This window comes from Aulonocara sp. 'chitande type north' Nkhata Bay, linkage group LG7 (assembly GCF_057382095.1).
Source record: "Aulonocara sp. 'chitande type north' Nkhata Bay isolate Kocher_YH1m ecotype deep benthic linkage group LG7, A_spYH_male_GT1.1, whole genome shotgun sequence".
NCBI classification, from domain to species: domain Eukaryota; kingdom Metazoa; phylum Chordata; class Actinopteri; order Cichliformes; family Cichlidae; genus Aulonocara; species Aulonocara sp. 'chitande type north' Nkhata Bay.
The window spans coordinates 15,314,473-15,338,342 of record NC_141350.1 but is presented as its reverse complement, the minus strand read 5'-3'; the positions used below and the strand labels follow the sequence as shown (position 1 = coordinate 15,338,342).

Genomic DNA, 23,870 nt, shown 5'->3' with positions numbered 1-23,870 from the left:
TATCTAAAACAAAAATTTACTCTAAATTGATGTTGTACAGTAAAAATGTTTTATGTTTTCTCCCTAAAGTGTATGTAAATATCTGGTTACAAATGTGAATATCCTGCTGTGTACTGAAATTCCTCTTGTTTTGCATAGAAATATACTGAACAACATAGTAAGCATAATATATAAAATAACATTTACCTGAGTTTTTTCTTTGAAAGAACCCTCGAATGTCCATTCTTATGTTTCAGTACATAACTGAAACCGATTTAGTCGGGGAGGGTAAGAACTGAAAATATGAAATAAACACACGTAAGCTAAGACTCTCTAAAAAAAATAGCATTTGTTCGGCTTTTCATTTCGCCATTTGTTGATTCACTTGAAGAGCAAGTAACGTAATATTGGTCAAGTGATCAGTTTCATATCAATCTTTCGTGATGCACCGTCATATTTACATTATTTGTACGGTACGAATGATTTGCTTTGGTACCTGGTCAAACTTAAGCTCTCTTTAGTATGGCTGGCTCCGTCTCTCCAACAGCGCACTCACTGCTGGCAGCAGCTGCCCCGCCCCCTCGCTCAGTCGCTTAGTGCCTGAGCTTGGATCATACCAATATCAGGGGGGGATTCACGCACAGTCGTAAATTCCCACAGTGTGCACTATGTGCTTCGAATATTGTGTGTACTTTTTGTTTTATACAGTTGTCAGCCAGGCATCTAACTATGAAAAAATTACACTCCAAAATACCCCGGGCTTCTGACAAAACAACCCGGGCTTAAGCCCCGTAAGCCACCCCCACGCTCCGCCCCTGACCCTCCCTACCCCGGATCCAACGCCACCTCCCCCATGATGTGGACATCGGGTCAGCTGGAGGCGCAGTCGAGAGATTGCAGCGGTCCCAGATCAGGTGTACACACTGGAACTCTTTCCCATGTTGCTTGTCTGTGTTTATTGTGTTATGGTGTGTTGATACCTGTGCATTCCTGTATTATCCTTTTGTGTTGCACATTTCAATGTTTTTTTTCCCTCGCTACCTGGCCTGACCTGTCTCCCCAATGTGATGTTTGTATTGTATGTACGGTCGGCAAGGTCTGTCATCTCGGTTGTGGGCAAAAGACCTGCAACTGACAAATAAAGGCTATCTCATCTCATCTCATCACATGCATTAAAATGTCAAACTAACTCTCATGAGTACCAAGGCTGTGTTAAACTTCTACATAATAATGCATACTGAATCTGAACTGAGCCTATCAAATAACAAAGTGTGACTGAAACGACTGTTAACAGGTTATAATGCTAGATGTGATATGTCCCTTAACTACCAAACGCAACTTAATTTCACAATATCTTTGTTAACGTTGCATATTACTATGTTGTCATGAACGCACCACGAATCGCGCTATGTTTGAGCAGATCTCAAAATATCTGGATGGGTTTTGAATGCTCTGGCACGAATGAATCCACCATGCTGCTGACACCTTGCACACTGTTTTTAACGCTTCCTTTGGGGAAGGCTAGTTCGCTAGCCGGGTAACCAACCTAATAACCTAGCTCATAACAGCAGGCGTTACATCACTTTAGTTCGTGTCACACCTGTGAAATAACGGTCTAAAGAAGTTGACACTTTTCAGTCCATGTAACAGGCACTGTGGCATTAGCATGACACACTGACCTTTCTAGCTGTAACAAACGTGCAGAAGCTTTAGTGATTTATCAAATTTGTGTTTCAGAGAGGGGCTGTCAAGACGCGACTGCTTTCAACGCGCACTGTGAGTAAAACTGGAAAGCTAGTTAAATGTTGCTTTGTGTTTCGTAGTTAGTAGTTTTAAATAAGCTGGGAACGATACCTGCAAATTTGTTTTTCTTAGGAGTCACTCTGCCTATTAGCTCTGCAGCGTCGGCTGCTTGTCATTTCCTCTAGAAGAAAACGCTTAGTGAATTTTGTTAAGGCCTAGCATGCGAAGCTAACAGTTACCTATTTACGTAAGCTAACTAGATAGAGTGTTCATAAAGGGTACCTTTATAGCATTAGCATTGCGTGATAGCTTAAAATACCAACACCTTTTCGTGTGGTGTACAGTGTAAATATTTAGACTGTAGTGGCGACTATCTAGTCTCGTCAACGAGCTGCTGTGCTAATGCTAACTGTGACGTTGGAGTATTGAGGCGTTAAACCGGCCTGTCTTATTCAGCGCAGTCTGTTAGCTGCACGATGCTAACTTGACACTTTTTTGCTTGTTTAAGGAGTTTGAGACAGAAGAAAAGATGTCCTGTCCATGTGCTTCGGCTGCCAGGTTGTTCCTAAACACTGCTAACAGAGGTACGAAAGGGAAGACGCACACACTCCCTGCCCTACAGCTGCGTTAAGCTGCATGACATTGAGCTATTTGCTTCAACTTGTGGAATCAGGGCCCCAGCTGACCTAGATTACTGTTTGTTATGACAGTTCTGTAGCTAACGTCAACAGGAGGTAAAAAGGTAATTCATGACAGTTTAGAAGCTAAAGTTAGGACAATGTTGTCACATCACCTACGTTTTCGTATTTCAGATTTTAGACCAACAATACATATGATTTCATGACAAACAACAAAAACATAAGGAGCGATTTTACCCCATGTAAATACAATGCTTGCATCAGACCGTGAAGTACTGCTCTTAATAATATACATGAAATAGAAATATGGTCTTTGGTATTATGGTATTTATGCATTATGTAGCCTTATAACATGTAATATTAGACATGTTGTTAAAATGCCCCTTTTTAAATCTTTAAACGTTTCTAAAAAACATTTTTGTTTTACTTTTAACCTTTATTTGCCCATTTCCCAGACACACGTGAAGCCTAATTGAAAACTAAAAGAAAATTTAAGTGAAAATATTATGCCCTCTTCCCCCAAAATTAATGCTAAGGACACTATGCATTGTATAGGAAAACGCAATTAAAATCATATGTAAATGTCATTAGTTTTCAGACTTATGGCTGATAGAAATCTAAAGGGATGTTGCTTTTTTTAAAATTTTTAAATTTTTTTTTCAACAGGACTGTCGTGCTCTCGGATTCAGTTGTTTTTTCTGAGTCGTCACGGGTTTCGAGAAACTCATTTGCCTCCTCGAGTACGTGTGAGGTCGTTTTCAGAGACCTCTGTCTGTTATGGCTCTAAAGATGGGACAACCAAGGATGGTGGAAGTGATGGTGGAAAGGTAATCTTTATTTGCAACATTTTGTAAATGTGGACGTACACAACCTAGTTAAAGCAGTGGATGATAATACTTTAATTTAACACGTGCTAACACAGTTGTTTTTACACAGAAGAGCCTCAGTGAGGGGAAGAGAATGTCTGGCTCCGGAGGATCGGGTAAGGGTGGAAGCCAGCTACGCTGCCCTAAGTGTGGGGACCCCTGCACACATGTAGAGACCTTTGTATGTGAGTTCACATATTACTCTTCAACAATTATTTACAAATGGTCTAACTGTTGAATGATGTCATGTCATGTTGTGTCAGTTGTGGAAATGTTTGTGTCCCAGATGTTTTCTTACGATATAAAGTTGTTGTTTACCAGTTGTTAAAAAAAAACAAACCAAAGTAAATAAACTGATTATAAATAAATACATGGTATTATCACTGCTAGAAAACTAATGGTTGCTGAATAAATGGTTGCTGTTACTGGATTCCTCTCAACATGGATGATGAGCAGGGAGAAAAAAAGATGAATTAGACGTCACTTAAATTCATGATTTAGTGTTAAAACATGTTAACATCAACTTTCATATTTCTCTGTTACACAGACCTTTGTGCATGGAAATAACTATAAACACTAGTGTAAACACAGGAGATGAATAGTGCACCACAAACCACCACTTCAAGTATTTTCCTGGCACAGCTTGTCAAAATAAAGATGTGGATATAAACTGTGTAATGTCGGTTTTATTGCTGTCTCAGGAATGTTTTAGAGTTTGCGGTGCCACATAAACATTTTGACTCATTGCTTTAAACCAAGAGGGGCTGGTATATTTGTTTTTACGACTTTCTGACTTTAAATCGGCCAATCATAGTGAGTACTATCAATTAAAAATCACATTTACATCAGCTGTACCTGCTTTATTAATTTTTGCCAATCTAAATCTACAATACACTTTCCAGACAGAGAAGTGGTTTATGATGTACAGTTCGTGAGCTGTTTAACAATTTATCCTCTTATAGACCACAGGGAAAAGGTGGAGGTTTGTTTTGATGCTCAAATTAAAACAAAAATAAAAGCTTGAGAATCAGGTGTTCCAGTTAGGAGGATAAAACCTGAGTTGCAGGTAATAAAGGTCTTTATAAACAAAGGCCTAAGAAAAATCAATATCTGGGTTTTCATTATTTCTCAGTAAGACAAACAAATGCAGAAAATGTTGAGCTTTTCCTGTTGTCTAGGGGTAGATGGTCGACACCACACTAGTCAGTCAACACATCTCAGAAATATTCATGAACTATCTATAGCTTACAGAGGAAATGAATATGAGCAGCTACAGGAAATCTGATGGGGTTATTGGGGAGTTTATTTTCTTAAGCCTGTAATGCATGCGATGAAGAGAACTGCTTGTTATGTGTTAGATTGTGATTGTCCTTAACTGGATCTTAAATGAGCATGTGTTGACTGTTATTGGTAATCAAAGCTGAACAGTATTCAAAACAACAAAGGATCAAAAACATAATAAGGTGCAGTTTTTCACTTTTTCCATATTTAGTTTAGGTTTCAGCATCAGTGGGATTAATGCATAAATTTATGTTGAAGTGTCTTTAAAAATTACTTCAGCTTGGTTTAAAAATGTCTTTAATACTGTATGTGGTGTTTTTTTTTGTTTTTTTTTGTAGCATCAACACGATTTGTCAAATGTGAGAAATGTCATCACTTCTTCGTGGTGCTGTCTGAAACTGACTCTAAGAAAGGGCTAAACAAAGAGCCAGAATCTGCTGCGGAGGCAGTGAAACTGGCATTTGCACAGAAACCTCCTCCACCTCCAAAGAAGGTAAGAAACTGAAGCAGGAAACAATTTGTCAAAACAAGCTTTTAACATTCGATTGGGAATTTGATTGTGTTTTTCTCCTGTTGTGAAAGATTTTATTTTTTTTTCCTTCCCAGATATATGCCTATCTTGACAAGTATGTGGTTGGCCAGTCCTATGCAAAAAAAGTGTTGGCAGTTGCTGTGTATAATCACTATAAGCGCATCTACAATAACATCCCCTCTGGGAGCCGACAGCAGGTGGAGGTGGAAAAACAGCCATCTTTAACACCTCGTGGTTAGTGTCAGTCTTCTCTGCAGACACGGCATCATTCTGCATCTAAGGATTTATTTCAAATAATATCGACCATTACTGTCTGATGGAAACCATACTTGATTTTATCTATTTATTTATTTATTTTTTAAAGCTTATGAAAGTCCTTTTTCGGTATTGGTAGATAGTGCCGAGCTTAGTCAAATTTTGTGTGAAATTCTTGTCTTCATTTAAAAGCAGAAACACGATCCATAAATGAACAAGAGCTGAAATGTAATATGAATCTTTAAAAAAATTTTTTTTTTTAATGATTTCAAAACTAAACCTCAAAGTGAAAATAGGCTGTGCTGAATGTCTGTCAAACTTGGAGTAGAGAATTGGTGAATTCTAAGTTGAATTTGGACACAGCAACAGTATGTCCTAAAAGCAAAGCTCATTTAAATAAGCTGGTAATAAATTAACAAAATATGATCATGCAAGTTTTCACTTTGAAATGTGTTCATGCAAATATCAAAATAAATAAGCAGACTTTAATGTTTGCCACATTGAAAACAATAATGGTAAATGGCCTGCATTTGTATAGCGCTTGTCTAGTCCCTAAGGACCCCAAAGCGCTTCACACTACATTCAGTCATTCACCCATTCACACACACATTCACACACTGGCGATGGCAAGCTACATTGTAGCCACAGCTGCCCTGGGGCGCACTGACAGAGGCGAGGCTGCCGGGCACTGGCGCCACCGGGCCCTCTGACCACCACCAGTAGGCAAACACGGGGTTAGTATCTTGCCCAAGGATATTTGGCATGCAGCCAGGAGGCAGCCTGGGATTGAACCACCAACCTTCTGATTAGTGGCTGACCTGCTCTGCCACCTGAGCTACAGCCACCCCCAATATTAAGTATTGAAAACAATATTAATATTTGCATGTTAAGAGTATCAACGGTTCCTCTTGAAACGTCCTTACAAATAACCGTAGAGAGGTTACAGCTGTGGCCTTAAGTTATAATCTGTATTATTTGGCATTTGTTCAATATTTATCATATGATTTCATAAAGCTCTTTTTCAGCAACTGCATTGATAATGTTATAATGGTAATATAGCAATATTAGTATTAATATTGATTTAAGCACTTTCACCCTCTCCCTGTAGAGCTAGAGATGAGAAGACGAGAGGATGAATACAGGTTCACAAGTAAGTGACTGTCCTACTCGCTGTTGTCTTTTAGCACTTTTGAAGTCACTTAATCAGCAGTTTGTTGTTTTTAAATTGTGCAAATGCCAAAGTGTACAGACCGCTGTGACAGTCAAGGGTTTGTTTTGCCTTTTTCAGAGAGATTACATTTTTTATGCATTTATGGCCGTGTCCAATTTAAAAAATGATGAACTTTGAACTAAAATGATTAAGGCATTTTGTCAACATCAGATAGTAGGGTATATTTCCAGTTTGTAACGGTGACCTTTTGTATAAAATAAAACCTAGAAATTGAACCAGTAAAATTACACTTTTCAATGATTGACAGACCAGACAAGCAGATGAAGTTGACCTTTGACCGACTTTCAGATGTTTGCTAATTTTAGTTGAGCTGTTCTCAGTAAGTCACAGTGACACTGAACAGGGTGTGTGTATTTTTAGCCCATGTATGGGAACTGTTACTCTACACAAATGGTTGCATTCATGATCAGTGAATGGCATATTTGTCTAACAGTGACTCAAAGGAATCCATTACATCATTGCATTGCATTTTAGTGATTTATGAAGCATAGAGTTTTTACAGTTCTTTTTAGTAATGAGGTGACCTGTCCGGTTGGCTTGTTGTTCCAGAGCTGTTGCAGATTGCAGGAATCAGCCCTCATGGAAATGCTCTCGGGGCGTCCATGCAGCAGCAGGCGAGCCAACAGGCACCTCAGGAAAGGAGAGGTGGGGAAGTGTTGGACTCTACACACACTGAGATTAAACTGGAGAAGAGCAACATTATTCTGCTTGGTCCAACTGGTTCAGGTAAGTTTGGTTTGTAATACTTTTAAGCTGATTCTGTCAGATACACTGTGCAATGTGTTTGTATTATGTCCTTCTCCAGACAATTTTATGATTCACATAAATTTTCACAGGAAAGACATTGTTGGCGCAGACACTGGCACGTTGTCTGGATGTTCCATTTGCAATTTGCGACTGCACCACACTAACTCAAGCTGGATACGTGGGAGAGGACATCGAGTCGGTTATTGCCAAACTCCTGCAAGATGCCAACTACTCAGTGGAAAAAGCACAGCAAGGTGGGCAGAGGGACTTTATTTACAGAAGGAGTTTCCAGTGTCAGAATGATACGTATGTTTACTAAGTAAGAAACTGCCTGTTTTGAAAACACTGAGCACAAGCAGCAAGCACCAGCAGTATCTAACACAAACATAATCTCGTTCCTCCCCCTCACATCCACCCAACTGTTTCTTTAATGTTAACATGCAATTAATAATAATATTTCATTTGATATAGGAAGTCTCAAATCATTACCTAAAATTAAGACAAGTGTTGGATTAATGAGAAAATATTTGATTGTCACAATGTTTACCATACAAACCATTGTTGTACAAATTAATGTACCTGATTATTTACAGATTCATTTATGGTGACCCTAAAAGAAAGCAATCACAGTGGTATTTTATAAAAACAAGGCCTCAACTGCGAGACCAAAACTCAGTAGTAATTAGATTAGAGGACTGGGAGTAGATAAGATTAGAGTATAAACAAATTAAAATGGTACCATAGGACTCTTGTATGGAAAATCACTTTGTGAAGCTTAATCATTGAGAAGATTAATGCTGTTTCATTTTTATATACATTACTGAATTACTCTGCTACAACACATCTAAAAACTAGAATGCTTTTTTTCATGTTGCATCCTTTACTGTGCTAAAGAATGTGTTTATGGCTTTACTATGTTGAATATACTGACAAGAAGAGGAACAGGTTTAAATTAATTGGATTTCAGGTTAAATTAACAAGTTAGCTTACACATGCACTGTACTCTGCACTGCATGTTTCCAAGCTTTCAGCATGAATACTGGTGAGGTGTATGCACCAGAAAGCATGAAATTGGAAGAAAATACTAAGCAGTTATCCACAGAAAGCTCATCAAAGACAAGAAGTGTCTCAGGCAGTGTCTTTGTAAGACATTAAGCTTTGTTCTCCTGTTTCATGTGCAGGTATTGTGTTTCTGGATGAGGTTGACAAGATTGGCAGTGTTCCTGGAATCCATCAGCTGAGAGATGTGGGTGGTGAGGGAGTTCAGCAGGTTAGTGTGCAATCTTTATGCAGCAGTTTGTTTAAAGGCTGCAACAAATTATTTTTGATTATACTTTTATTTAATTTAGAGATCATATGTTCGATTTATTCCTCCTTGTTAAAGTTTTAGGACAGTCCAGGTTTTTTTTTTGGTTTGTTTTGTGCGAACACAGACAGATTTTGTTTACATTTATGACCTTGCGGTTTTCTGTTTGTTGTCCTTTTCATTCTGTATTGGTCAACTGAGACTTACATTCACTTTTTCTGCTCTGTCAGGGTTTACTTAAACTTCTGGAGGGTACAGTTGTCAACGTTCCTGAGAAAAACTCCAGGAAACTGAGAGGAGAAACTGTGCAGGTCGACACAACAAACATACTCTTTGTTGCATCTGGTGCCTTTAATGGACTTGACAGAATCATTAGCAGAAGAAAGAATGAAAAGGTAAACTTGACAAGGCTCAGATGTATTGCACGCCAGCAGGTGTTCAGCCTGTTTGTTATTCCTGCCTTTAAAATGTTCCTTGTGTTTCATATCTGTCCAGTATTTGGGTTTTGGAACTCCCTCTAACCTGGGGAAAGGGCGCCGCGCAGCTGCTGCTGCAGATCTGGCAAATACCAGCGGCGAGACAGACACCGTAGCAGAGATCGAGGAGAAGGACAGGCTGCTGAAGCACGTCGAGGCCAGGGATCTAATTGAGTTTGGAATGATCCCAGAGTTTGTTGGCCGTCTTCCCGTTATCGTTCCTCTGCACAGCTTGGATGAAGACACGCTTGTCCGGATCTTGACTGAACCACGCAATGCTGTAGTGCCCCAGTACCAGGCTCTGTTCAGCATGGACAAAGTAGGAGTTCTAATATTGTAGTTGCTGCAACGCTGTGTGGGTGGTGGAGGTAGACATTCTCATATTTGGGCTGCTGTGTTTGCACAGTAAGGTTTTCTTGAGTCAAAATACAGCAGTGTCCTCTCAAATATCTGCACACAGTCCTTTTATTTATAATACAAACACTTTCCAGAGAGTAATCTGATGCATGTACTTTCTTGTTTCACTGGTACCAAAAAATCATGTCTCTCTAAACACAGCCTCTATTTCTTTTGTTAGATCAATGTACAGAAACATAATACATTTGTGTTTGTGACTTAAATGACTTGATTTTTAGAATTAAAATTAAATGGTCAATATCTGTTGTTTCAGTGTGATCTCAATGTGACTCAGGATGCCTTGAGGGCAATAGCAAGAATGGCTTTGGAGAGGAAAACTGGAGCTCGTGGCCTCAGATCCATCATGGTATGTGATTTTTACAGAAGGTGCCAAACTTAGGTTTTTATTTTTTTGTTGTGGTGTGGTGTAAAGTGAAAACTTGTCTTTATGCACAGGAAAAACTCCTCCTTGAGCCCATGTTTGAGGTGCCCCACTCTGACATCATGGCTGTTGAGCTGGACAAAGATGTTGTCCAAGGAAAATCCCAACCCAGATATGTCAGGTCAGTACCTCTCCTCACAGTTTCGGGGTAGATGGGTCATGCTAGAGATCAGTTTTCTTACACAGAGTACATGGCGACTCAGTAACTGAAACTCGACCTGCATCCTTTATTTGAATTTCAGAACTCCTGCCAAGGATTCGGCAGAAGAGGAATACGACTCTGGCATCGAGGAGGACAACTGGCCTAGGCAGGCAGACGCTGCTAACAACTGAACCATTTTACCCTAAAGGCCACGCTGTCGCAAATCATTAGATCACTATGAACCTTTTGGATACCAAGTTTGGTACCAACTCTTTTATTAAAGCCCCTGACGAATAAGCTGTGGACACTGGTGGGGAGGGTTTTTGTGATGAAGTTAAGAGAGTGTAACAGCCTTGGGTCCTGTGCATCAGATGTAGATTCTATAGTGGTGCACTCACAGGGTGGACCTTAAAATATTTCAATCTCTGGGGATTGTTAACATTTTATCTATATAAAGATAATGAAATTTTATTCATGGAAATATTTGTAGCTAGTTTGTTTTTCCTTTTTGTAGTGAGGGGTTGTAATGGCAAGGGAAGCAAATGGAAATTATGGGATCATACTGTACACTTGCAAACATGGGATGCTGAGAAAAGAAAGACCCGATATGATGTTAACATGTTAGCTGATGCCTCATCAGGGCATCATATTCCATGAGCACATCAATATTTTTGATGTTTTCTTTTTCCTTTACCACCATTGTAATAATGGTGCTCACAGTGAAATCAGCTGTAAATGTTTAGGCACGCTGCTTAGGTAGCATTTGTAAGCAGTTTGTATGACATGACCTCTAATTATTAAAACATATTGTGAGGTATAATGCACCAGCACACTAATTACAGCAGGTGAGACACAATGGTGACCTTTTAAACAGCCAGAATGGTTATTTTCAGTTTTTGGCTTCCTCCTTTAGCACACTTTTTAGGGAATGTATAAGTGTTTACTTACAGACCTGTCTCACAGAGGGCTGTTTCACAAAGCTGGTTAGCCGGGTCACTTTGAAGTATCAGTGAAATAGCTTCTGAAGTTTTGTTTTATAAAAACTGAACCGTGTTCAGATGCTCTCTTTCCTGTTAATGCTGGCTGCCTCTCCAAACCTGCATTGTCAAACACCCCTCAGAGCAGCATGGATATTTTTTATTTTCCTTGTGGTTGCCTGGTTGGTTGTTGGAAGCTCACCTTACCTTTAGTGATGTAATATCCTGTTACTAAATGGTACCTCAGTACACGTCTGTAATCAAGCCTCTACTTAAATGCTCTGACTGAACCATGCTGCTGCTGTCTTTAAAATGCTGTTTGTGCTTTCAAACTAGATTAAACTAGATTTGTTCCCCCCTTTGCTTGAAGCTTCATTTTATTTTACTAAAGTTTTCAGAGGTCTGTTACAGAACCTGTACCCCCCTACCCCCAAAATATTGTGAATCTTAAATTTATTGTGATTGTTTAAAGTGTACAAATAAAATGTATATCTCGGTACAATTTTTTAATTGTTCTTTCATTCTCATTTAAGTTTGAGGTGCGAATAAATGAATGCAACAGACATCACAATGTTGCGATGCACTGTTAGGCTGTCACCTTTATGTAATCAGCTAATCTCTGGAAAGTATTGTGCTGTGCTTTGTTTCCTGATACCTCAGCATTTCCCTAATCCTCCTCCTAGTACACAGGAAAGTCACAAAGTGTCCGTACAAAGTCTTTAGTGTGGCCTTGAATACAGATGGAAAATGATACAATCTGCTGAAAGGGATAAAATAGTGAAGTTTTAATAATAATACTTATAAATGTTAGACAACTGTATTTGTTTTTCAAAATATAATATGTATATGTTTTGGTGTTACATGGTTTAATTTTGATATGTTTGTTTGATATATTTCTAATGGCTGTATGACTGTGGGATTAACCTCCTAGGACCTGGCGTCCACATATGTGGACATCACATTTTGGGTTATTTAGACCAACATACTCAATTTTGCTCTACAAGGGCCTGATATCCACTTACGAGGACATTATACTGCTACTGTTCTAAAATTTTAAACGAATATCTTCATTTGTGGCTCTTATTTTTCTAAAAACAAAAATAAGGTTAAAAAAAAAGAAAATCTGGTAATTCTTTGTTTTTACATTCATCGGGCCCTAATATGCCCAAATATCAAAGAGAAATTAAAAATGCATGCCGTTTAAGAGTTCGGGTCTTAGGAGGTTAAAGCAGGCACCTGAGGTATTGGTAAACAAACTCAATGATGTCAGAGGCTTAGTGGCGAAGGGGTTTATCGCGTCTGCTGTCTGTGAGTCATTTACTCCAAACACTTGCCGATTGTTTCAGAGGACCGTGGACCTGGAAGAACATATCTGACCAAGGTAAAAATGTCAAAAGGTAAAACTTTCTTTTAAAACTTAAAGCTGAAGATACAGGAGATCTTCATGTCTTCTGATGCAGGTTGGTGATTTGAAACATTTTGGTGGTGATGAACATGCTGGAAGATGTCCCGTTTCAGACCGAGCTGGGTCCACTGGAGGAAGAAATGCAGCTGTTGCCTGCTCCGGACATTACTCTACCAGACTGCCGACAGATAATGAAGGAAACTGAGGTCAAACATTAAAAAAAACATTTCAAAAAATTTCTCAATATAGAGCCTGTGTGTTCTTTCTTGTTCAGTATCTGCTTGCAATTTTACTTTCTCAGTTTAATTACTTTAAAATCCAGGGTTTGAGTTTTGGAGTTTAGCAAAGCTTTTTTTTTTTTTCTTCATTTTAATGCACTTCTGAAGTTACAGATTCTAATAAGAGTTTAAACAGTGCTGAAGACAATGTTCTCCTGAAACAATATGCACACTGTAATGAAGGATTAAGTTCAAATAAAAAAGCTAGATTGGGCTTTTACTGTGAAGTTGAAAATGGTTTTTATTGCACCTTATTAACATTACTGGTATAGGTCTTTTTCCCCTGGAAGAAAAGCACAGGTTGTATGATAAAATTTGTATATTTAGGGTCATGTCCACACTTGAATACTACACAGTTATTACGGTTTTTAGTAACCTCCACACCTGTAAATGTCAGCTGTGGAAAAGGCTAATGCTCCAAATCTTTATAATTTTTCTGCAGTACGGATTCAACCTGGAGAGATGGATTTTAACTGGCCAGCAGCCAGTCTGCCAGGCTCCATCCTGCCCACCTTACTGGTTGATGTTCAGCAGCCCTAAGGAGAGTCACAGAGTCACTCCCAGGAGCAGCGATCAGTGGGTCCCCAACCCTTGGCCCCGCAGCCACAGCTTGAACTCTGCAGACGCTCACTGGCTGCGCCATCGCACCGTCAAGTTCCTCGTATCTGACTCTGATGATGAAGATGGTTATCATGAGGACAATGAAATGTCCTCTACTGAAGATGCCCCTCACCTCATAAATTGCAGGGAGCGGCCCCGGAGCGCTTCACTCAAAGGCCCAATCTCCAGAGTCAAAGACATGCACTTTGTTGCTTCCCCTCACAACTGTAAGACTGGCTCAGCTCAGTGTTTCAGAGGTCACAGGGGCACGTCTTCTCCCCAAGAGTGCAGACAGCCTCTGCGTGTGCTCGAGCAGCACAGATCACAGCAAGCCAGCCCGCTCCCTCAGGGCCAGAGGAACATCAAGAAGAGGCAGCGCTCTTCAGGCAGGAAGTTCTCCCAAAACACACCACCCGCTGGACCTTCCCCACCGAGGCAGCAACAACGACCCTCCTCTGCAGGGCCTGTTTTACAAAACCGCAGAAAGAAGGTTGGTTTTTCTGAGAGCGTCACATAACAATATAATACTTGAAGCAGGTAAAGCTGTTTTCTATTATTTGTGCCTGGTCTTCCCTTGTCATCATCAGGTTCTGACGAGCGGTGTGTCTCGGGGGGTTTTCTTCGACTGTGCAGCAGAGCTTTTGACAGCCCTCAGCCAGGAAGAGAGAGAGTTACTTGAAACAATCACTGAGAAAGGCTACCCTTTAAGAACAGCTATTCTGGCGCTGCAGAAGACAGGCTATAGGAGCCCTGAAAAGGTACGTAACACACTGGGGCTAGAACATGCCGTTTAATGATTGCATTTTTCTACGAAACTGTGAACTCTTAAGTCTGACTGAGTAAATTCTGACTCGAAATTAAAACTTTTAGGATAGAGCGGCACAGTGATACAGTAGTTAGCACCAAGAAGGTTCAAATCTACTAGCCAGCTGGAGCCTTTTGTGTTGAGTTTACATGTTCTCCTGCCTGTGTGGGTTCTCTGGCTTCTTTGCACAGTCCAAATACCTGCATGTTGGGTTAATATGTGAATCTAAATTGGCCATAGGTGTGAAAGTGAGCATGAATGGTATCTGTCTCTTTGTTAGCCCAGCATCACAGTTATGAGTGGTGGGATAAGATATATGCTATTGTATTTTAATTAAAGACACTGGGCATCAAGTCTGGCCTCAGGTGCTCTTACTACTGAAAGGCCCCAAGGTATATGTCGAGTCCCCAATATGCTTCAATCAATCATTCAGTCCAGGTTTGGAGGACTGTGTGTTTAAAATCTGGAGGCAGAAGGGTATAAGTTAGTTGGGAGACCTCTATAGAGGGCTAGCTTGCCCCTTTCCAAAAATTACAGAAGACATTCAAGCTTTCCATTGAAAAACTGAAAGACGTGCGCAAACTTGAGACATGTATCCTTTTTAAAGATGAACAGAAGCCCAGCCACGCGGTCTTGGATGGTCTCCTGAAAATTAAGCTATTTTCCAAATGAGCTGTGTCTCAACTCTACAGCATCCAACCAAATGTAAATGATCCATCCTCAGTCATTCCAGGCAGATTGGTAAACATTCACAGTATCTCTATAAATGCTCAGCACACCTCAATTCAAAGCTGTCCATACTTCTATCCAATTAGATTAAGTAAAATATTCAAAGGCACTTCACCTCTGTGTGTAAATTTTTGAACAGAGCAAGGAACCCTATCTAATGAGTTCAACAAGTTACAGTAACAGTTTATAGACGTTTTGGGGTAACTAATTTGAGTTTTTCCACCAAGGCATTAAATAGGGAACTCCTGGGGAACCAATCACCATGAAATTGGTGATCAAAATAAATCTTTATTCTATCCATTGTCCTGTGGATTAACAATATCACATTGTACTATGAATACTTATAACTCAAGTAATGCTTTTTCTGAGCCGCCACCAATGGCCTGTTTGTTTTGTATAAATGCGTTTTTTAAGTATTTAAAAACCAATACACACATACTTAAAAAAAAAAAAAAAAAGTAATGGCATCAGAAGAGGTTAAAGAAAATACAGCAATCACAATTATCCCTCACCTAATTTGCAATACTTGGCAAACCAATGTTTTTCTAATGCATTACCGGTAAACATAAAACACATCTGTAAAGTAATAGTATGTAGGTCAAGCTATATCCTGTATTCACATTCCCAAACGTTAATGAATAGACTTCATAAAATTGTACACAGAAATGGATAAAATTCATGCTTTTTCTGCTATCGACAGGTGTTAAAATATCTGGTTACCTGTGATCGTCTGTGTCAGCTGGGTTATGACCAAGCACAGGTGGAAGAGGCTTTGGAGATGTTTCAGAACTGTGAAAGCAAGGTAAATCCAGTTTTTCCAAGTCAGCACCTGTCACACACTATTGTACCTTGACGTGAAGGAGCAAAACAATATCTTCTTTTTCCAGGCTGCTGAGTTCCTACGCCTGTTGGCTCAGTTTAACGAGATGGGCTTCCAGCAAAGCGCAATCAAAGAAGTGCTGCTTGTTAATGAAAATCACCGTGAGAGGGCTCTTGAGGAGCTCATGACACGCATGGCTTAAATAAGTCATCACATTTCCAGTGAAAAGAAGGGAAGGACTTTTACATCCACTCACTAGAAGAGCACTCGTGAGAGCTCAGTTCCTCCAGACCAGTCCCCTACCTATAGTTTTATAGAAAGAACAATACTTTACAATTACAATGATAACTCTGGCAAGGATTTACCTCTGGCTGAAATCAAATACTGCGTTTTGGCTTACACTCAGCTGAAGTAAAACCATGTTCAGCTGAAAAATTAGGGGCAGGAATGATGGGAAAATAATAGCCACAGAGAACAAACTGCTTTTAAAACGTTTATTTACAGGTTAAAGAAAAGAATAAAACCACCCTATGTTTGGTTTCTGATAAGCAAAATTAGCTGTCAATCCAGCTCGAAAAAGAAAATCATGGTGCCACTTTCCAATTTAGTAAAACAGTAGTGCCGTAGATAACAGATAATATTTAATCTAAGCCAAAATAGGATCAAATAAAAAGACATCGTAAAACTTTTAAAATGCCAGAGAAATGCAAAGAGCAGAGGAAACCCTGGAAAAAATTCTAATAAAGAGAAATGTTGACAAAATATTTACAGTTTTTTGTAAGAAGTTCCCTCTTGTTCATTGTGTCACCAAACTACCCCTGAGGTGGGCGACCCTCTGTGCCAGAGCAGCTCTGTTGAACCATCACTGATGACTGACAGTCGAGTTCAGCAGTCCTGACTTTACATTCGATTTAGAAGACTTCGTGAGGTCCCTCTGTAAGAAACAGTCCAAATTAATGTTTTCATATTTAAAAAAAAAAAGAAGAAAAAAAAAAAGATCAAAGGTAAAATATTTGTGTATCAACATGGTTTTCTCACATGACAAATTAAGTAGATGTATTCACTTTGGAAACCTTTAACCTCATGATGACCAGATTTGAGTCATGTGGTGGAAAGTTTTAGCTGCAGCTCAGACAAATAAGTCATTGAAACTTTGGCATGACAGGATTTTTTTTTTTTTTTTTGATTTATTAGTTATAGCACAGGGCCGTAGCCATTTCAATATTTTTTTCATAAGACCTAGTGTACTTTGACTTTTTAAATTTATACATTCATTGTAGACAGATTCTTTTGGCTGTCCCTTTATTAACAGGGGGTTGCCTCAGTGGATGAATCAGTAACTTTGATTGTATGCCGGCTGCCCCTTCTGACGCAATCCCCCTGCCCGCTCTCCCAGTGGATGTGTCAAACACTATATGTATACTTATATGTAAAAGGTGGTGGTTCGTGTAAATCTCAATACAAATAATCAACATTTTCTATATATTAATTACTGCTGACTGTATGACGAAATTTGGAATAAATGTATTCAAACATTAAAAGATGGCAGACAGCTTTGTTTCTTAAAGTCTTGTCATCATGTTATAAATGATTTTTGTAGCTTTTTCTTTGCATCACAACTGCATAATGTGGGAATTTCATCTGCATTATAAAATACATGTACACCCACATAGCAAGAAATTAAATAAGTTGTACATTTGGTGGTAAACTTAAACTGTGAGCCAAATGTTTAGTCTTACAATAATCTTTACCACTGAGTTGACTAAACAGATGTAAAAACCCCATTTACCGCAAATTCCGAATAGGAGCCAGCAATAGAGTTAAAGGTGAAGGTGTGATCTTGAGTATCCTGAGACCTTAGTGGTGTGCCACTTGGAGTGTTTCTATTAAGGTGGGAGATATTTTCCTTGTTTCGCTCTAGCGCACGGGGTGCCTTTCCATGTCCAGGGGTTCGCAGGCCAAGACCCTACAATGAGACCAACTAGAATGATGATGTGTTTTGGCAAGCCCTTTCATTTTAAAGACTATATAGGACATTATGACAGATGAGCACTTTCACCGTGTCCAATATCTTGACATACAAAATAATGCATTTGATATTATGTATATTTATCTTAGTTAACGACACTGGACTTGACTAGTTGGGTAGAATGATTATCAGTGTCAACGTCTGCATCATATTCAGAGCACACTAAACTCAAACGTTGACCAACATTGAGTCTAGATACAAACTAATGTTAGAGGTTTTACCGTTTCAATATGAAAATAATGATGATCAAACCTGTCTAAGATACTGAACAAGCCAATCTAATCCTGATGGTTTGACTGTCAAAAACAACATGAAGCACAATACCTTGCTAGCAGACAACGGTGGTTTCTGGGTGGACGACAGGCACATGGTCCCACTGAGGCCTGAACTCAGGAAGCTGGTTGGAGTGGAGAAAGTTGAGGTGCCATTGAGCTGAGTGGACAGGGCACACAGGCGTTTCAGTCAGTGCTCACGTTTGACATTAACACAGTTACAGAAAAACCACAGAAATATTTTTCTTCTTCAGCTCTCAGCGAAGGCGGTCGCACTTTTCTCCTCTCCTCCTCACCCTTATCTTCCCTACTTAGCCTATGTCCTTGTCTTGTGTGCATTACTTTCCCTGGAATAACCTCACACTGTCGTTCTCTAAAACCTAAAAGAGAATTATGGATTTGATCAACTGGTCTCTGAATGCTATTGACACCCTTTTCTCAACGAGAAATCTGGGCTCGGGAGAGCCTGAGTGCCCTGGAGGGACTTTCCCTGCCGGATACACGATGGACGGGTGGCAGAACTGGAGGATCATGTGCCTGGCGGGACTGTCTATCGAGGACGCTGAAGATATCCATCTATTCGGAACCGTGATAACAGGGTTCATGCTGATCGGAGTTGGCTTAGCCCTGGTTTATTGGAGAAATAAGAGAGCGGAACCGGCTGTTCAAACCCCCCCCAAGGCTGCCCGCTGGAATCGAAATGGAACGAGGCGCAACCTCTCACAACGAACGTAATATGGTCAACACCTTGGAGACGCTTGCAGCTGCTGTGAAGGCTCAAACAACACCATTGAGCGTATGGGGGGAAACATCAGAGAGAGGCCTGCTCAAAATGAGACCCTTGAGTGACAGTTGGAAAACATCGCGGAACGGATCACTGCAGTTGTGAGGTCTCAGAATCAAAAGAATGATAACACCATGGAACAGAAGTTTGATACCATCATGGGGAGGCTCGCGACTCTCCAACGGGAGATTGAGAGACCAGCGTCGGAGTGTTAAAGAGCAGCCTGAAAATTCTCCTGGGCTGCTCGCATGGAAATTAACAAAATCAACATGAACATTGCGGATCCCCATCACGGTGCCAGCTGCAGGCCCAAGGCTGGAGCCGAACAATCACTCCCTGATAACGACTGTGTTACGGCTATTCTTCCCATCCCATGCAAGGACACCTGGATTGGCTGGAGGACTGTTTACTTAGCCTGATAGGCCGAAGGACACTGTCTCAGCTGAACTATGGACACGCACACACATACACTTGCACTGATAGGCACTCACTCATCCCCCCTCCCTTTCCAACGCCTTCGATGCTTGTTTCCTGCGAGGGAACACGGCGGGTCTGTGTGTCGCGCTGGAATGGTAGCGCTGTGCAGGGCGGCTGCTGTGTTCGCCTCGGATTACTCCTCACCCCCCACCCACCCCTGTGGCTTGTCATGTCTTCACAATGTTGTGCTGTGGACATTTATGTGCTTTTTTGTGCAGAGGAGTTTTTTTGTTTCCTGTTCTCATGCTGTCCTACCATGGAAGCACAGCATGAGTAGGGGTCTCTTTTTTCCCCTCTTGTACTTTCCCCACTGTAGTGTACATTTCAATGTTTTTTTCTCTGATTCTACCAATCTCCGACCTGTATCCCCATGTAATGTTTGTGCTATATGTGTAAGGTCGGGGGGGTCCCATTTCACTGCAGGGCAACCTGCATGTGACGAATAAAGCTTTGATTGATTGAGAAAAACCACAGAAATATCTACCCATTTACCTTTTTCATTTTTCCAGGTGTTGGAGTCCCTCCTATCCGCCTTTTAGACGGGGTTTTCACCATCGTTCCATACAGCATTTCCTCTTGCATCTGCTTAGTTTTCTTCATTTGCTATTTTTCAAAGAACAATGCATTTAAAGAAAAAAAAATGCACTGGCAAAACTACTGCTACAGGGAAGTGAAAGTCACGACAGAGTGTGTCACAGCAATAACCTCACATACCCTTTCAAGCTTCTCCTTCTCCTTTTCATTGTGGTGTTGATCCCACTGCTGCTGCACATAATCGAGGAATTTCTGTCCATTCACCAGAAAATCTTTGCCATGCTCCTGCTCCCAAACGTCGATTTGGGCTTTCAGACTCTTTTCCAACTGAAAACAAGCATAAGTTTTTATGTTGTCACAAAAAGGGGCCTTATTACACTTACTTCTCTTATATGTACACTTTAAAAAACAAACAGACACCACTGTGAAACAATACCAATACTTAATAATGAGGAGGGAGTCTAATGTGAGAAAAATCCCTGTGAGCCAAAACTCAAGGCTTCAAACTGCACTCAACTGGTTTTTTAAAGACCGTGTGGGCCTGAAGTAAGGCAGGAAAGATTACATCCAGTCATCACGGACATAATGTCAGAGTAATTTTGAGCATTTAATGATTTGCTCTGAACTGTTCTTTTTCCAGAGAAAATCCCAAAGCAGTTGAACTCACACGATATACAGTTGACCATAGATTGCAAGGCAGAAATGCAGGGCCACCCACCAGAGGCCCTTTGCTGCATGTGTCCCCTGACTAGGCTATCTAAATAAAGCCCATTTTGAACAGCAAAATGCGCATTTTTGGATTAGTAGAGCTCAGCCGATTCCCTTTTAACAGCTTCTGCACTGACAGTGGACTTTCAGATTACATCAATTTCTGAAATGCTTTTGATGAACAGACATATGCACCTGAACCAGAGAGTGACAGTCATTTAATATCCCCATCTGTTGGACAAAACCTGCAATACAGCAATGGAGTTTTTCTTCATCTCCTTTTATTTGCCAATTCATCCAATATGACATCTTTGAAATGTCTTCTAAGAGAATATCTTACAGGCTGGCATCTGCTTACAGTAATGCTATTTTTACTGAAGCAGCATAGAAATTCTCACCTTAGGCAAACTTTTCTGCAGGTCAGTTCTCTGCTTCTCTTCTTTCAGAAGGTTCCCACCCCTGTTGTTGAATCTTGAAGGGTCATTAGCCTTTTTCTAAAAGGGGAAGCATACAGCCACATGTCACCATGCCCAGAGATAAGCATTTTAAAAGCTTCCACAAAAAACTTAGAGACAGCACTCACGTCAAGCTCCAAGTACAACGTCCAGTTGTCCTGCCATTTAGTGACTCCCTCAAAGAGATCTTTGTGGTCCTCATAACACTTCTTCAAGGTCGTGATCTTAGCCTCATGTAGATTGAGGAGCTCTTCTGTGAAATCATCTGAGTAAAGAAAAGATGTACCAGAACAGTAACGCCCTCTGTGACCTTTGGTGCATATGTTTGAAATAAAGCAGTCGTTATTAAAACAGACATTCACCATCATGGAATGGAGCAAAAGCTTGTTGCTGTTCGGGGCTGTAGAAACATTTATTCCATAGGAGGGCGATCTCTGCTCGGATGGCCTCAATGACACTTTGCATGCTCTGCATTTTCAGCACCTCTAGACGCTGGACCTCAGCCTGGAGCTAGAAACACAGGATACACATTATCAGAACCTTTTACGAGGGCTTAGAGGATCTGGGTGGAAAGTAAACAGACACATTATTTAAAATTATAAATCAAAAGGTAGGTTTGTACCGCTTCCATGTTTCTTTTCTTTGTGTTGATCATATGCTCTGAGAAAATTTCCCTGTCCTCTTGGGGAATCTGAAGCCGTTCCCAGAGCTCCTGGATCTTAGTGCGGTAACCTGAACAAAGGAGCTCATTCTCAGCCTTGCGGTTTTGCAACTGGAAGAAGAAGAAATCACCCACGTTATTCTATGCAATACCATAGACGGATCATATTAGAAAAGGAAAGATCACAAACTCACTTGACCGAGGAGGAGTTTGAGAGCAGCAATGTTGTCATTCGACAGGCAAAATGCCTCTTCATCCTCACAAATCACATCAGTCTCAAAACTCGTCTCTGGCTGCTGCTCCAGATCATCCATGCATACAATGATCTCCTTTTTGATGCTCACAAATTCCTTGCGACGATGCTCCTGCAGTGACGAGACAGGTTACAAACCAAAAGCAAAAACTGTAATATTAAAGAAACAAACAGAAAATCAAAAACACCTTCTCTTTGGTGAGATCATCAACGTAGGCCCGATAGCTCTCTAGCTGTGTCAATGATGGAACAGAGTCCTGGTTGATGCAAAATGGGGTAGTGCACATAACATCACACAGCTCTCGGTCTTTGACAACGAGGCCTTTAAGCTCTTCCATTCTTTGCTTTTTGTGCTCCTTCATCACCTCCAGATGTGTGCGGCAGTTCTTCTCCATCTGCAACATGCTGCAGCCATCCTCCTCCTGCAAAGAAATCCAAAAGGTAAGGCCTAACACAGATCGTCTTGTTGGTTATAAAAAAACAAAAAAACAAAAAAAAAAAACACTCAGACACACTTCTCAAATGTAAATACCTCAAAAGGGGCCATCTGAAGCTCACTATACAAAATACTGAGTTCCTTGCGACAAGACTCTATACTTTTGAGTACTCTCTTCTTGAGCTCCTCTTCTTCTGCAATCATGAGGTCCAGCAAACCCTGAAGGCAAGAAAAACCAAAGAGGCAATTGTATGATTAGTCCTACAAGGCCAAAAGGTACCATAATGTACACCAGTGTCAGAACTCACTTTAATGTGCTTGTGAACATCATTGGTTCTTTGTAGGCGCTGCTCTTCAGGAATCCCTATCTCTTCCCAAATATCCTGCAACCTGACCAGGGCTCTGTTCAGGTAGGCAACAGACTCAGCAGCGTGGACTTCACTGGAAGAGAACCAGATCCTCAAGTTTGTTAAGATACACTTTACCACAAAAGTTGAGCAATTCCTTTGTTGCAGCAGTTCAAAAATAAGCTAAATACAAAAAACAAACAAAAAACATAACAAAATGGCATAAAAAAGTAGAAAGGTATACATTTCAATGAAATAAAATACAACATGACAACGCAATACAAGTAAAATTTTAATTTCATGAAGTAAAAATAAAGTTCAAGAGCTCATCAAACGGAAAAACGTATCCGCTCACAGGTTCAGGGTAACCGAGTGTAAAGTGTGGTGGATACTGTAATAAAATAAGCTGGTGTACACAGAGGTTACGGGTGTGTATTCGGGGCTAACAATCAAATCAGACAGGTTTCACTGGGTTTTTCCTGACTCAAAGTGGCCCTCGGGGTGGGTGGGGGGGCGGCCTGTACGTTAGCAGGACTTTGATATTTTAACTAGTGTTTCAATTACTCAAAATGTAAACAAAAAAGTATATTATTTTATACTACAGTAAGCCAGGGATTTTAAAACCAGACAGGAAACAGCTGTGTTAGCACCCGCAAAACCAGACGCAACAGCCCTTCCACCATCGACCGAGCAAACTAACATTTAAATAGTTGCAGACGGCGTAGCATATCCGTGGTATCCCTAATCCTGAACAATATGAGTGACCAAAAAAACCCAAATAGTAATGACAGCATAACCTAACGACTGCTCCGTCTCAATGTGTGAAACAGGCTGTGCGACCTTTCTCACAATTAACATTAAATGCTAAAGCTAATCAGCAAGTTTAGAACACAACTTACATAAACCGCTAAGAATTATATTTATATTCAGTACTAACCTCACTCTCATTTCGCCACCGCAGACAATTGAAATGTTTTAAAAAGAATCGTCCTGTTCCTGCAGACGGTCTTTTGACTCCTCAAATAAAAAAATCTAGGTTAAAGTCAGTGTAGTTGCCCGACTGCCCGTTCGTTTGTCGAGTGCATTTGAAATTTGGACCGAAACAATGCTTGGACTCTGATTGGCCGGTGAAATGACGTAGGCGGAAATAGCTGTGGAGCGGAACCAGAGAACTTGTAAAATAAAAGCTTATGCTGTACGTGCAACTTCTCCCACTTGTCCAAACGCGGGGCTGCAGCAGTCTTCAGCAAGAGGTAAATGGGGATA

At 40.4% G+C, this 23,870-nt stretch overlaps 3 protein-coding genes across 7 annotated transcripts; 2 read left to right on the top strand and 1 right to left on the bottom strand.

Annotated features, from left to right (window-relative positions):
• Positions 1 to 881: 881 nt before the first annotated feature.
• Positions 882 to 11,513, top strand: clpxb (caseinolytic mitochondrial matrix peptidase chaperone subunit Xb). 2 transcript variants are annotated; one of them, XM_086298889.1, is made up of 15 exons: positions 882 to 1,755; positions 2,231 to 2,306; positions 3,027 to 3,187; positions 3,297 to 3,411; positions 4,846 to 5,000; positions 5,114 to 5,273; positions 6,403 to 6,444; positions 7,075 to 7,251; positions 7,362 to 7,526; positions 8,454 to 8,542; positions 8,809 to 8,973; positions 9,074 to 9,373; positions 9,725 to 9,817; positions 9,907 to 10,013; positions 10,135 to 11,513. In XM_086298889.1, exons 2-15 carry the CDS (start codon positions 2,252 to 2,254, stop codon positions 10,223 to 10,225), a joined length of 1,875 nt encoding a protein of 624 aa, XP_086155015.1. In that variant the 5' UTR covers positions 882 to 1,755; positions 2,231 to 2,251; the 3' UTR covers positions 10,226 to 11,513. The 2 variants fall into 2 exon arrangements, with proteins under 2 accessions (XP_086155015.1, XP_086155016.1); XM_086298890.1 differs by lacking the exon at positions 6,403 to 6,444.
• Positions 11,514 to 12,274: 761 nt separating this feature from the next.
• On the top strand, positions 12,275 to 17,189 carry LOC147324835 (ubiquitin-associated protein 1-like). 2 transcript variants are annotated; one of them, XM_086298926.1, is made up of 6 exons: positions 12,275 to 12,392; positions 12,472 to 12,622; positions 13,137 to 13,784; positions 13,882 to 14,052; positions 15,529 to 15,630; positions 15,716 to 17,189. In XM_086298926.1, the coding sequence occupies exons 2-6, from the start codon at positions 12,500 to 12,502 to the stop codon at positions 15,848 to 15,850; spliced, it is 1,179 nt and encodes a 392-aa protein (XP_086155052.1). In that variant the 5' UTR covers positions 12,275 to 12,392; positions 12,472 to 12,499; the 3' UTR covers positions 15,851 to 17,189. The 2 variants fall into 2 exon arrangements, with proteins under 2 accessions (XP_086155052.1, XP_086155053.1); XM_086298927.1 differs by lacking the exon at positions 12,472 to 12,622 and having other exon boundaries at positions 12,305 to 12,392.
• Positions 16,129 to 23,739, bottom strand: LOC147324834 (protein regulator of cytokinesis 1-like). Of its 3 annotated transcripts, none has more exons than XM_086298891.1 (14): positions 23,542 to 23,739; positions 22,566 to 22,698; positions 22,354 to 22,476; positions 22,010 to 22,243; positions 21,763 to 21,933; positions 21,530 to 21,679; positions 21,270 to 21,417; positions 21,036 to 21,172; positions 20,851 to 20,946; positions 19,925 to 20,071; positions 19,703 to 19,813; positions 18,002 to 18,109; positions 17,438 to 17,614; positions 16,129 to 16,582 (listed from the first exon to the last, which is right to left on the bottom strand). In XM_086298891.1, exons 1-14 carry the CDS (start codon positions 23,550 to 23,552, stop codon positions 16,511 to 16,513), a joined length of 1,818 nt encoding a protein of 605 aa, XP_086155017.1. In that variant the 5' UTR covers positions 23,553 to 23,739; the 3' UTR covers positions 16,129 to 16,510. The 3 variants fall into 3 exon arrangements, with proteins under 3 accessions (XP_086155017.1, XP_086155018.1, XP_086155019.1); XM_086298892.1 differs by having other exon boundaries at positions 17,505 to 17,614; XM_086298893.1 differs by lacking the exon at positions 17,438 to 17,614.
• Between the last annotated feature and the right edge of the window lie 131 nt (positions 23,740 to 23,870).

Excerpts from the sequence above, each read along its gene's own strand:
- clpxb (XM_086298889.1), top strand. The coding sequence starts at position 2,252 with ATGTCCTGTCCATGTGCTTCGGCTGCCAGGTTGTTCCTAAACACTGCT. Across the intron at positions 3,412-4,845 it reads ACATGTAGAGACCTTTGTAT|CATCAACACGATTTGTCAAA; the intron begins GTGAGTTCACAT and ends TTTTTTTTGTAG. Across the intron at positions 9,374-9,724 it reads CTCTGTTCAGCATGGACAAA|TGTGATCTCAATGTGACTCA; the intron begins GTAGGAGTTCTA and ends CTGTTGTTTCAG.
- LOC147324835 (XM_086298926.1), top strand. The coding sequence starts at position 12,500 with ATGAACATGCTGGAAGATGTCCCGTTTCAGACCGAGCTGGGTCCACTG. Across the intron at positions 12,623-13,136 it reads AGATAATGAAGGAAACTGAG|TACGGATTCAACCTGGAGAG; the intron begins GTCAAACATTAA and ends ATTTTTCTGCAG. Across the intron at positions 13,785-13,881 it reads TACAAAACCGCAGAAAGAAG|GTTCTGACGAGCGGTGTGTC; the intron begins GTTGGTTTTTCT and ends TGTCATCATCAG.
- LOC147324834 (XM_086298891.1), bottom strand. Across the intron at positions 21,680-21,762 it reads TCAAACTCCTCCTCGGTCAA|TTGCAAAACCGCAAGGCTGA; the intron begins GTGAGTTTGTGA and ends TTCTTCTTCCAG. Across the intron at positions 16,583-17,437 it reads GCTCCTATTCGGAATTTGCG|AGGGACCTCACGAAGTCTTC; the intron begins GTAAATGGGGTT and ends TGTTTCTTACAG.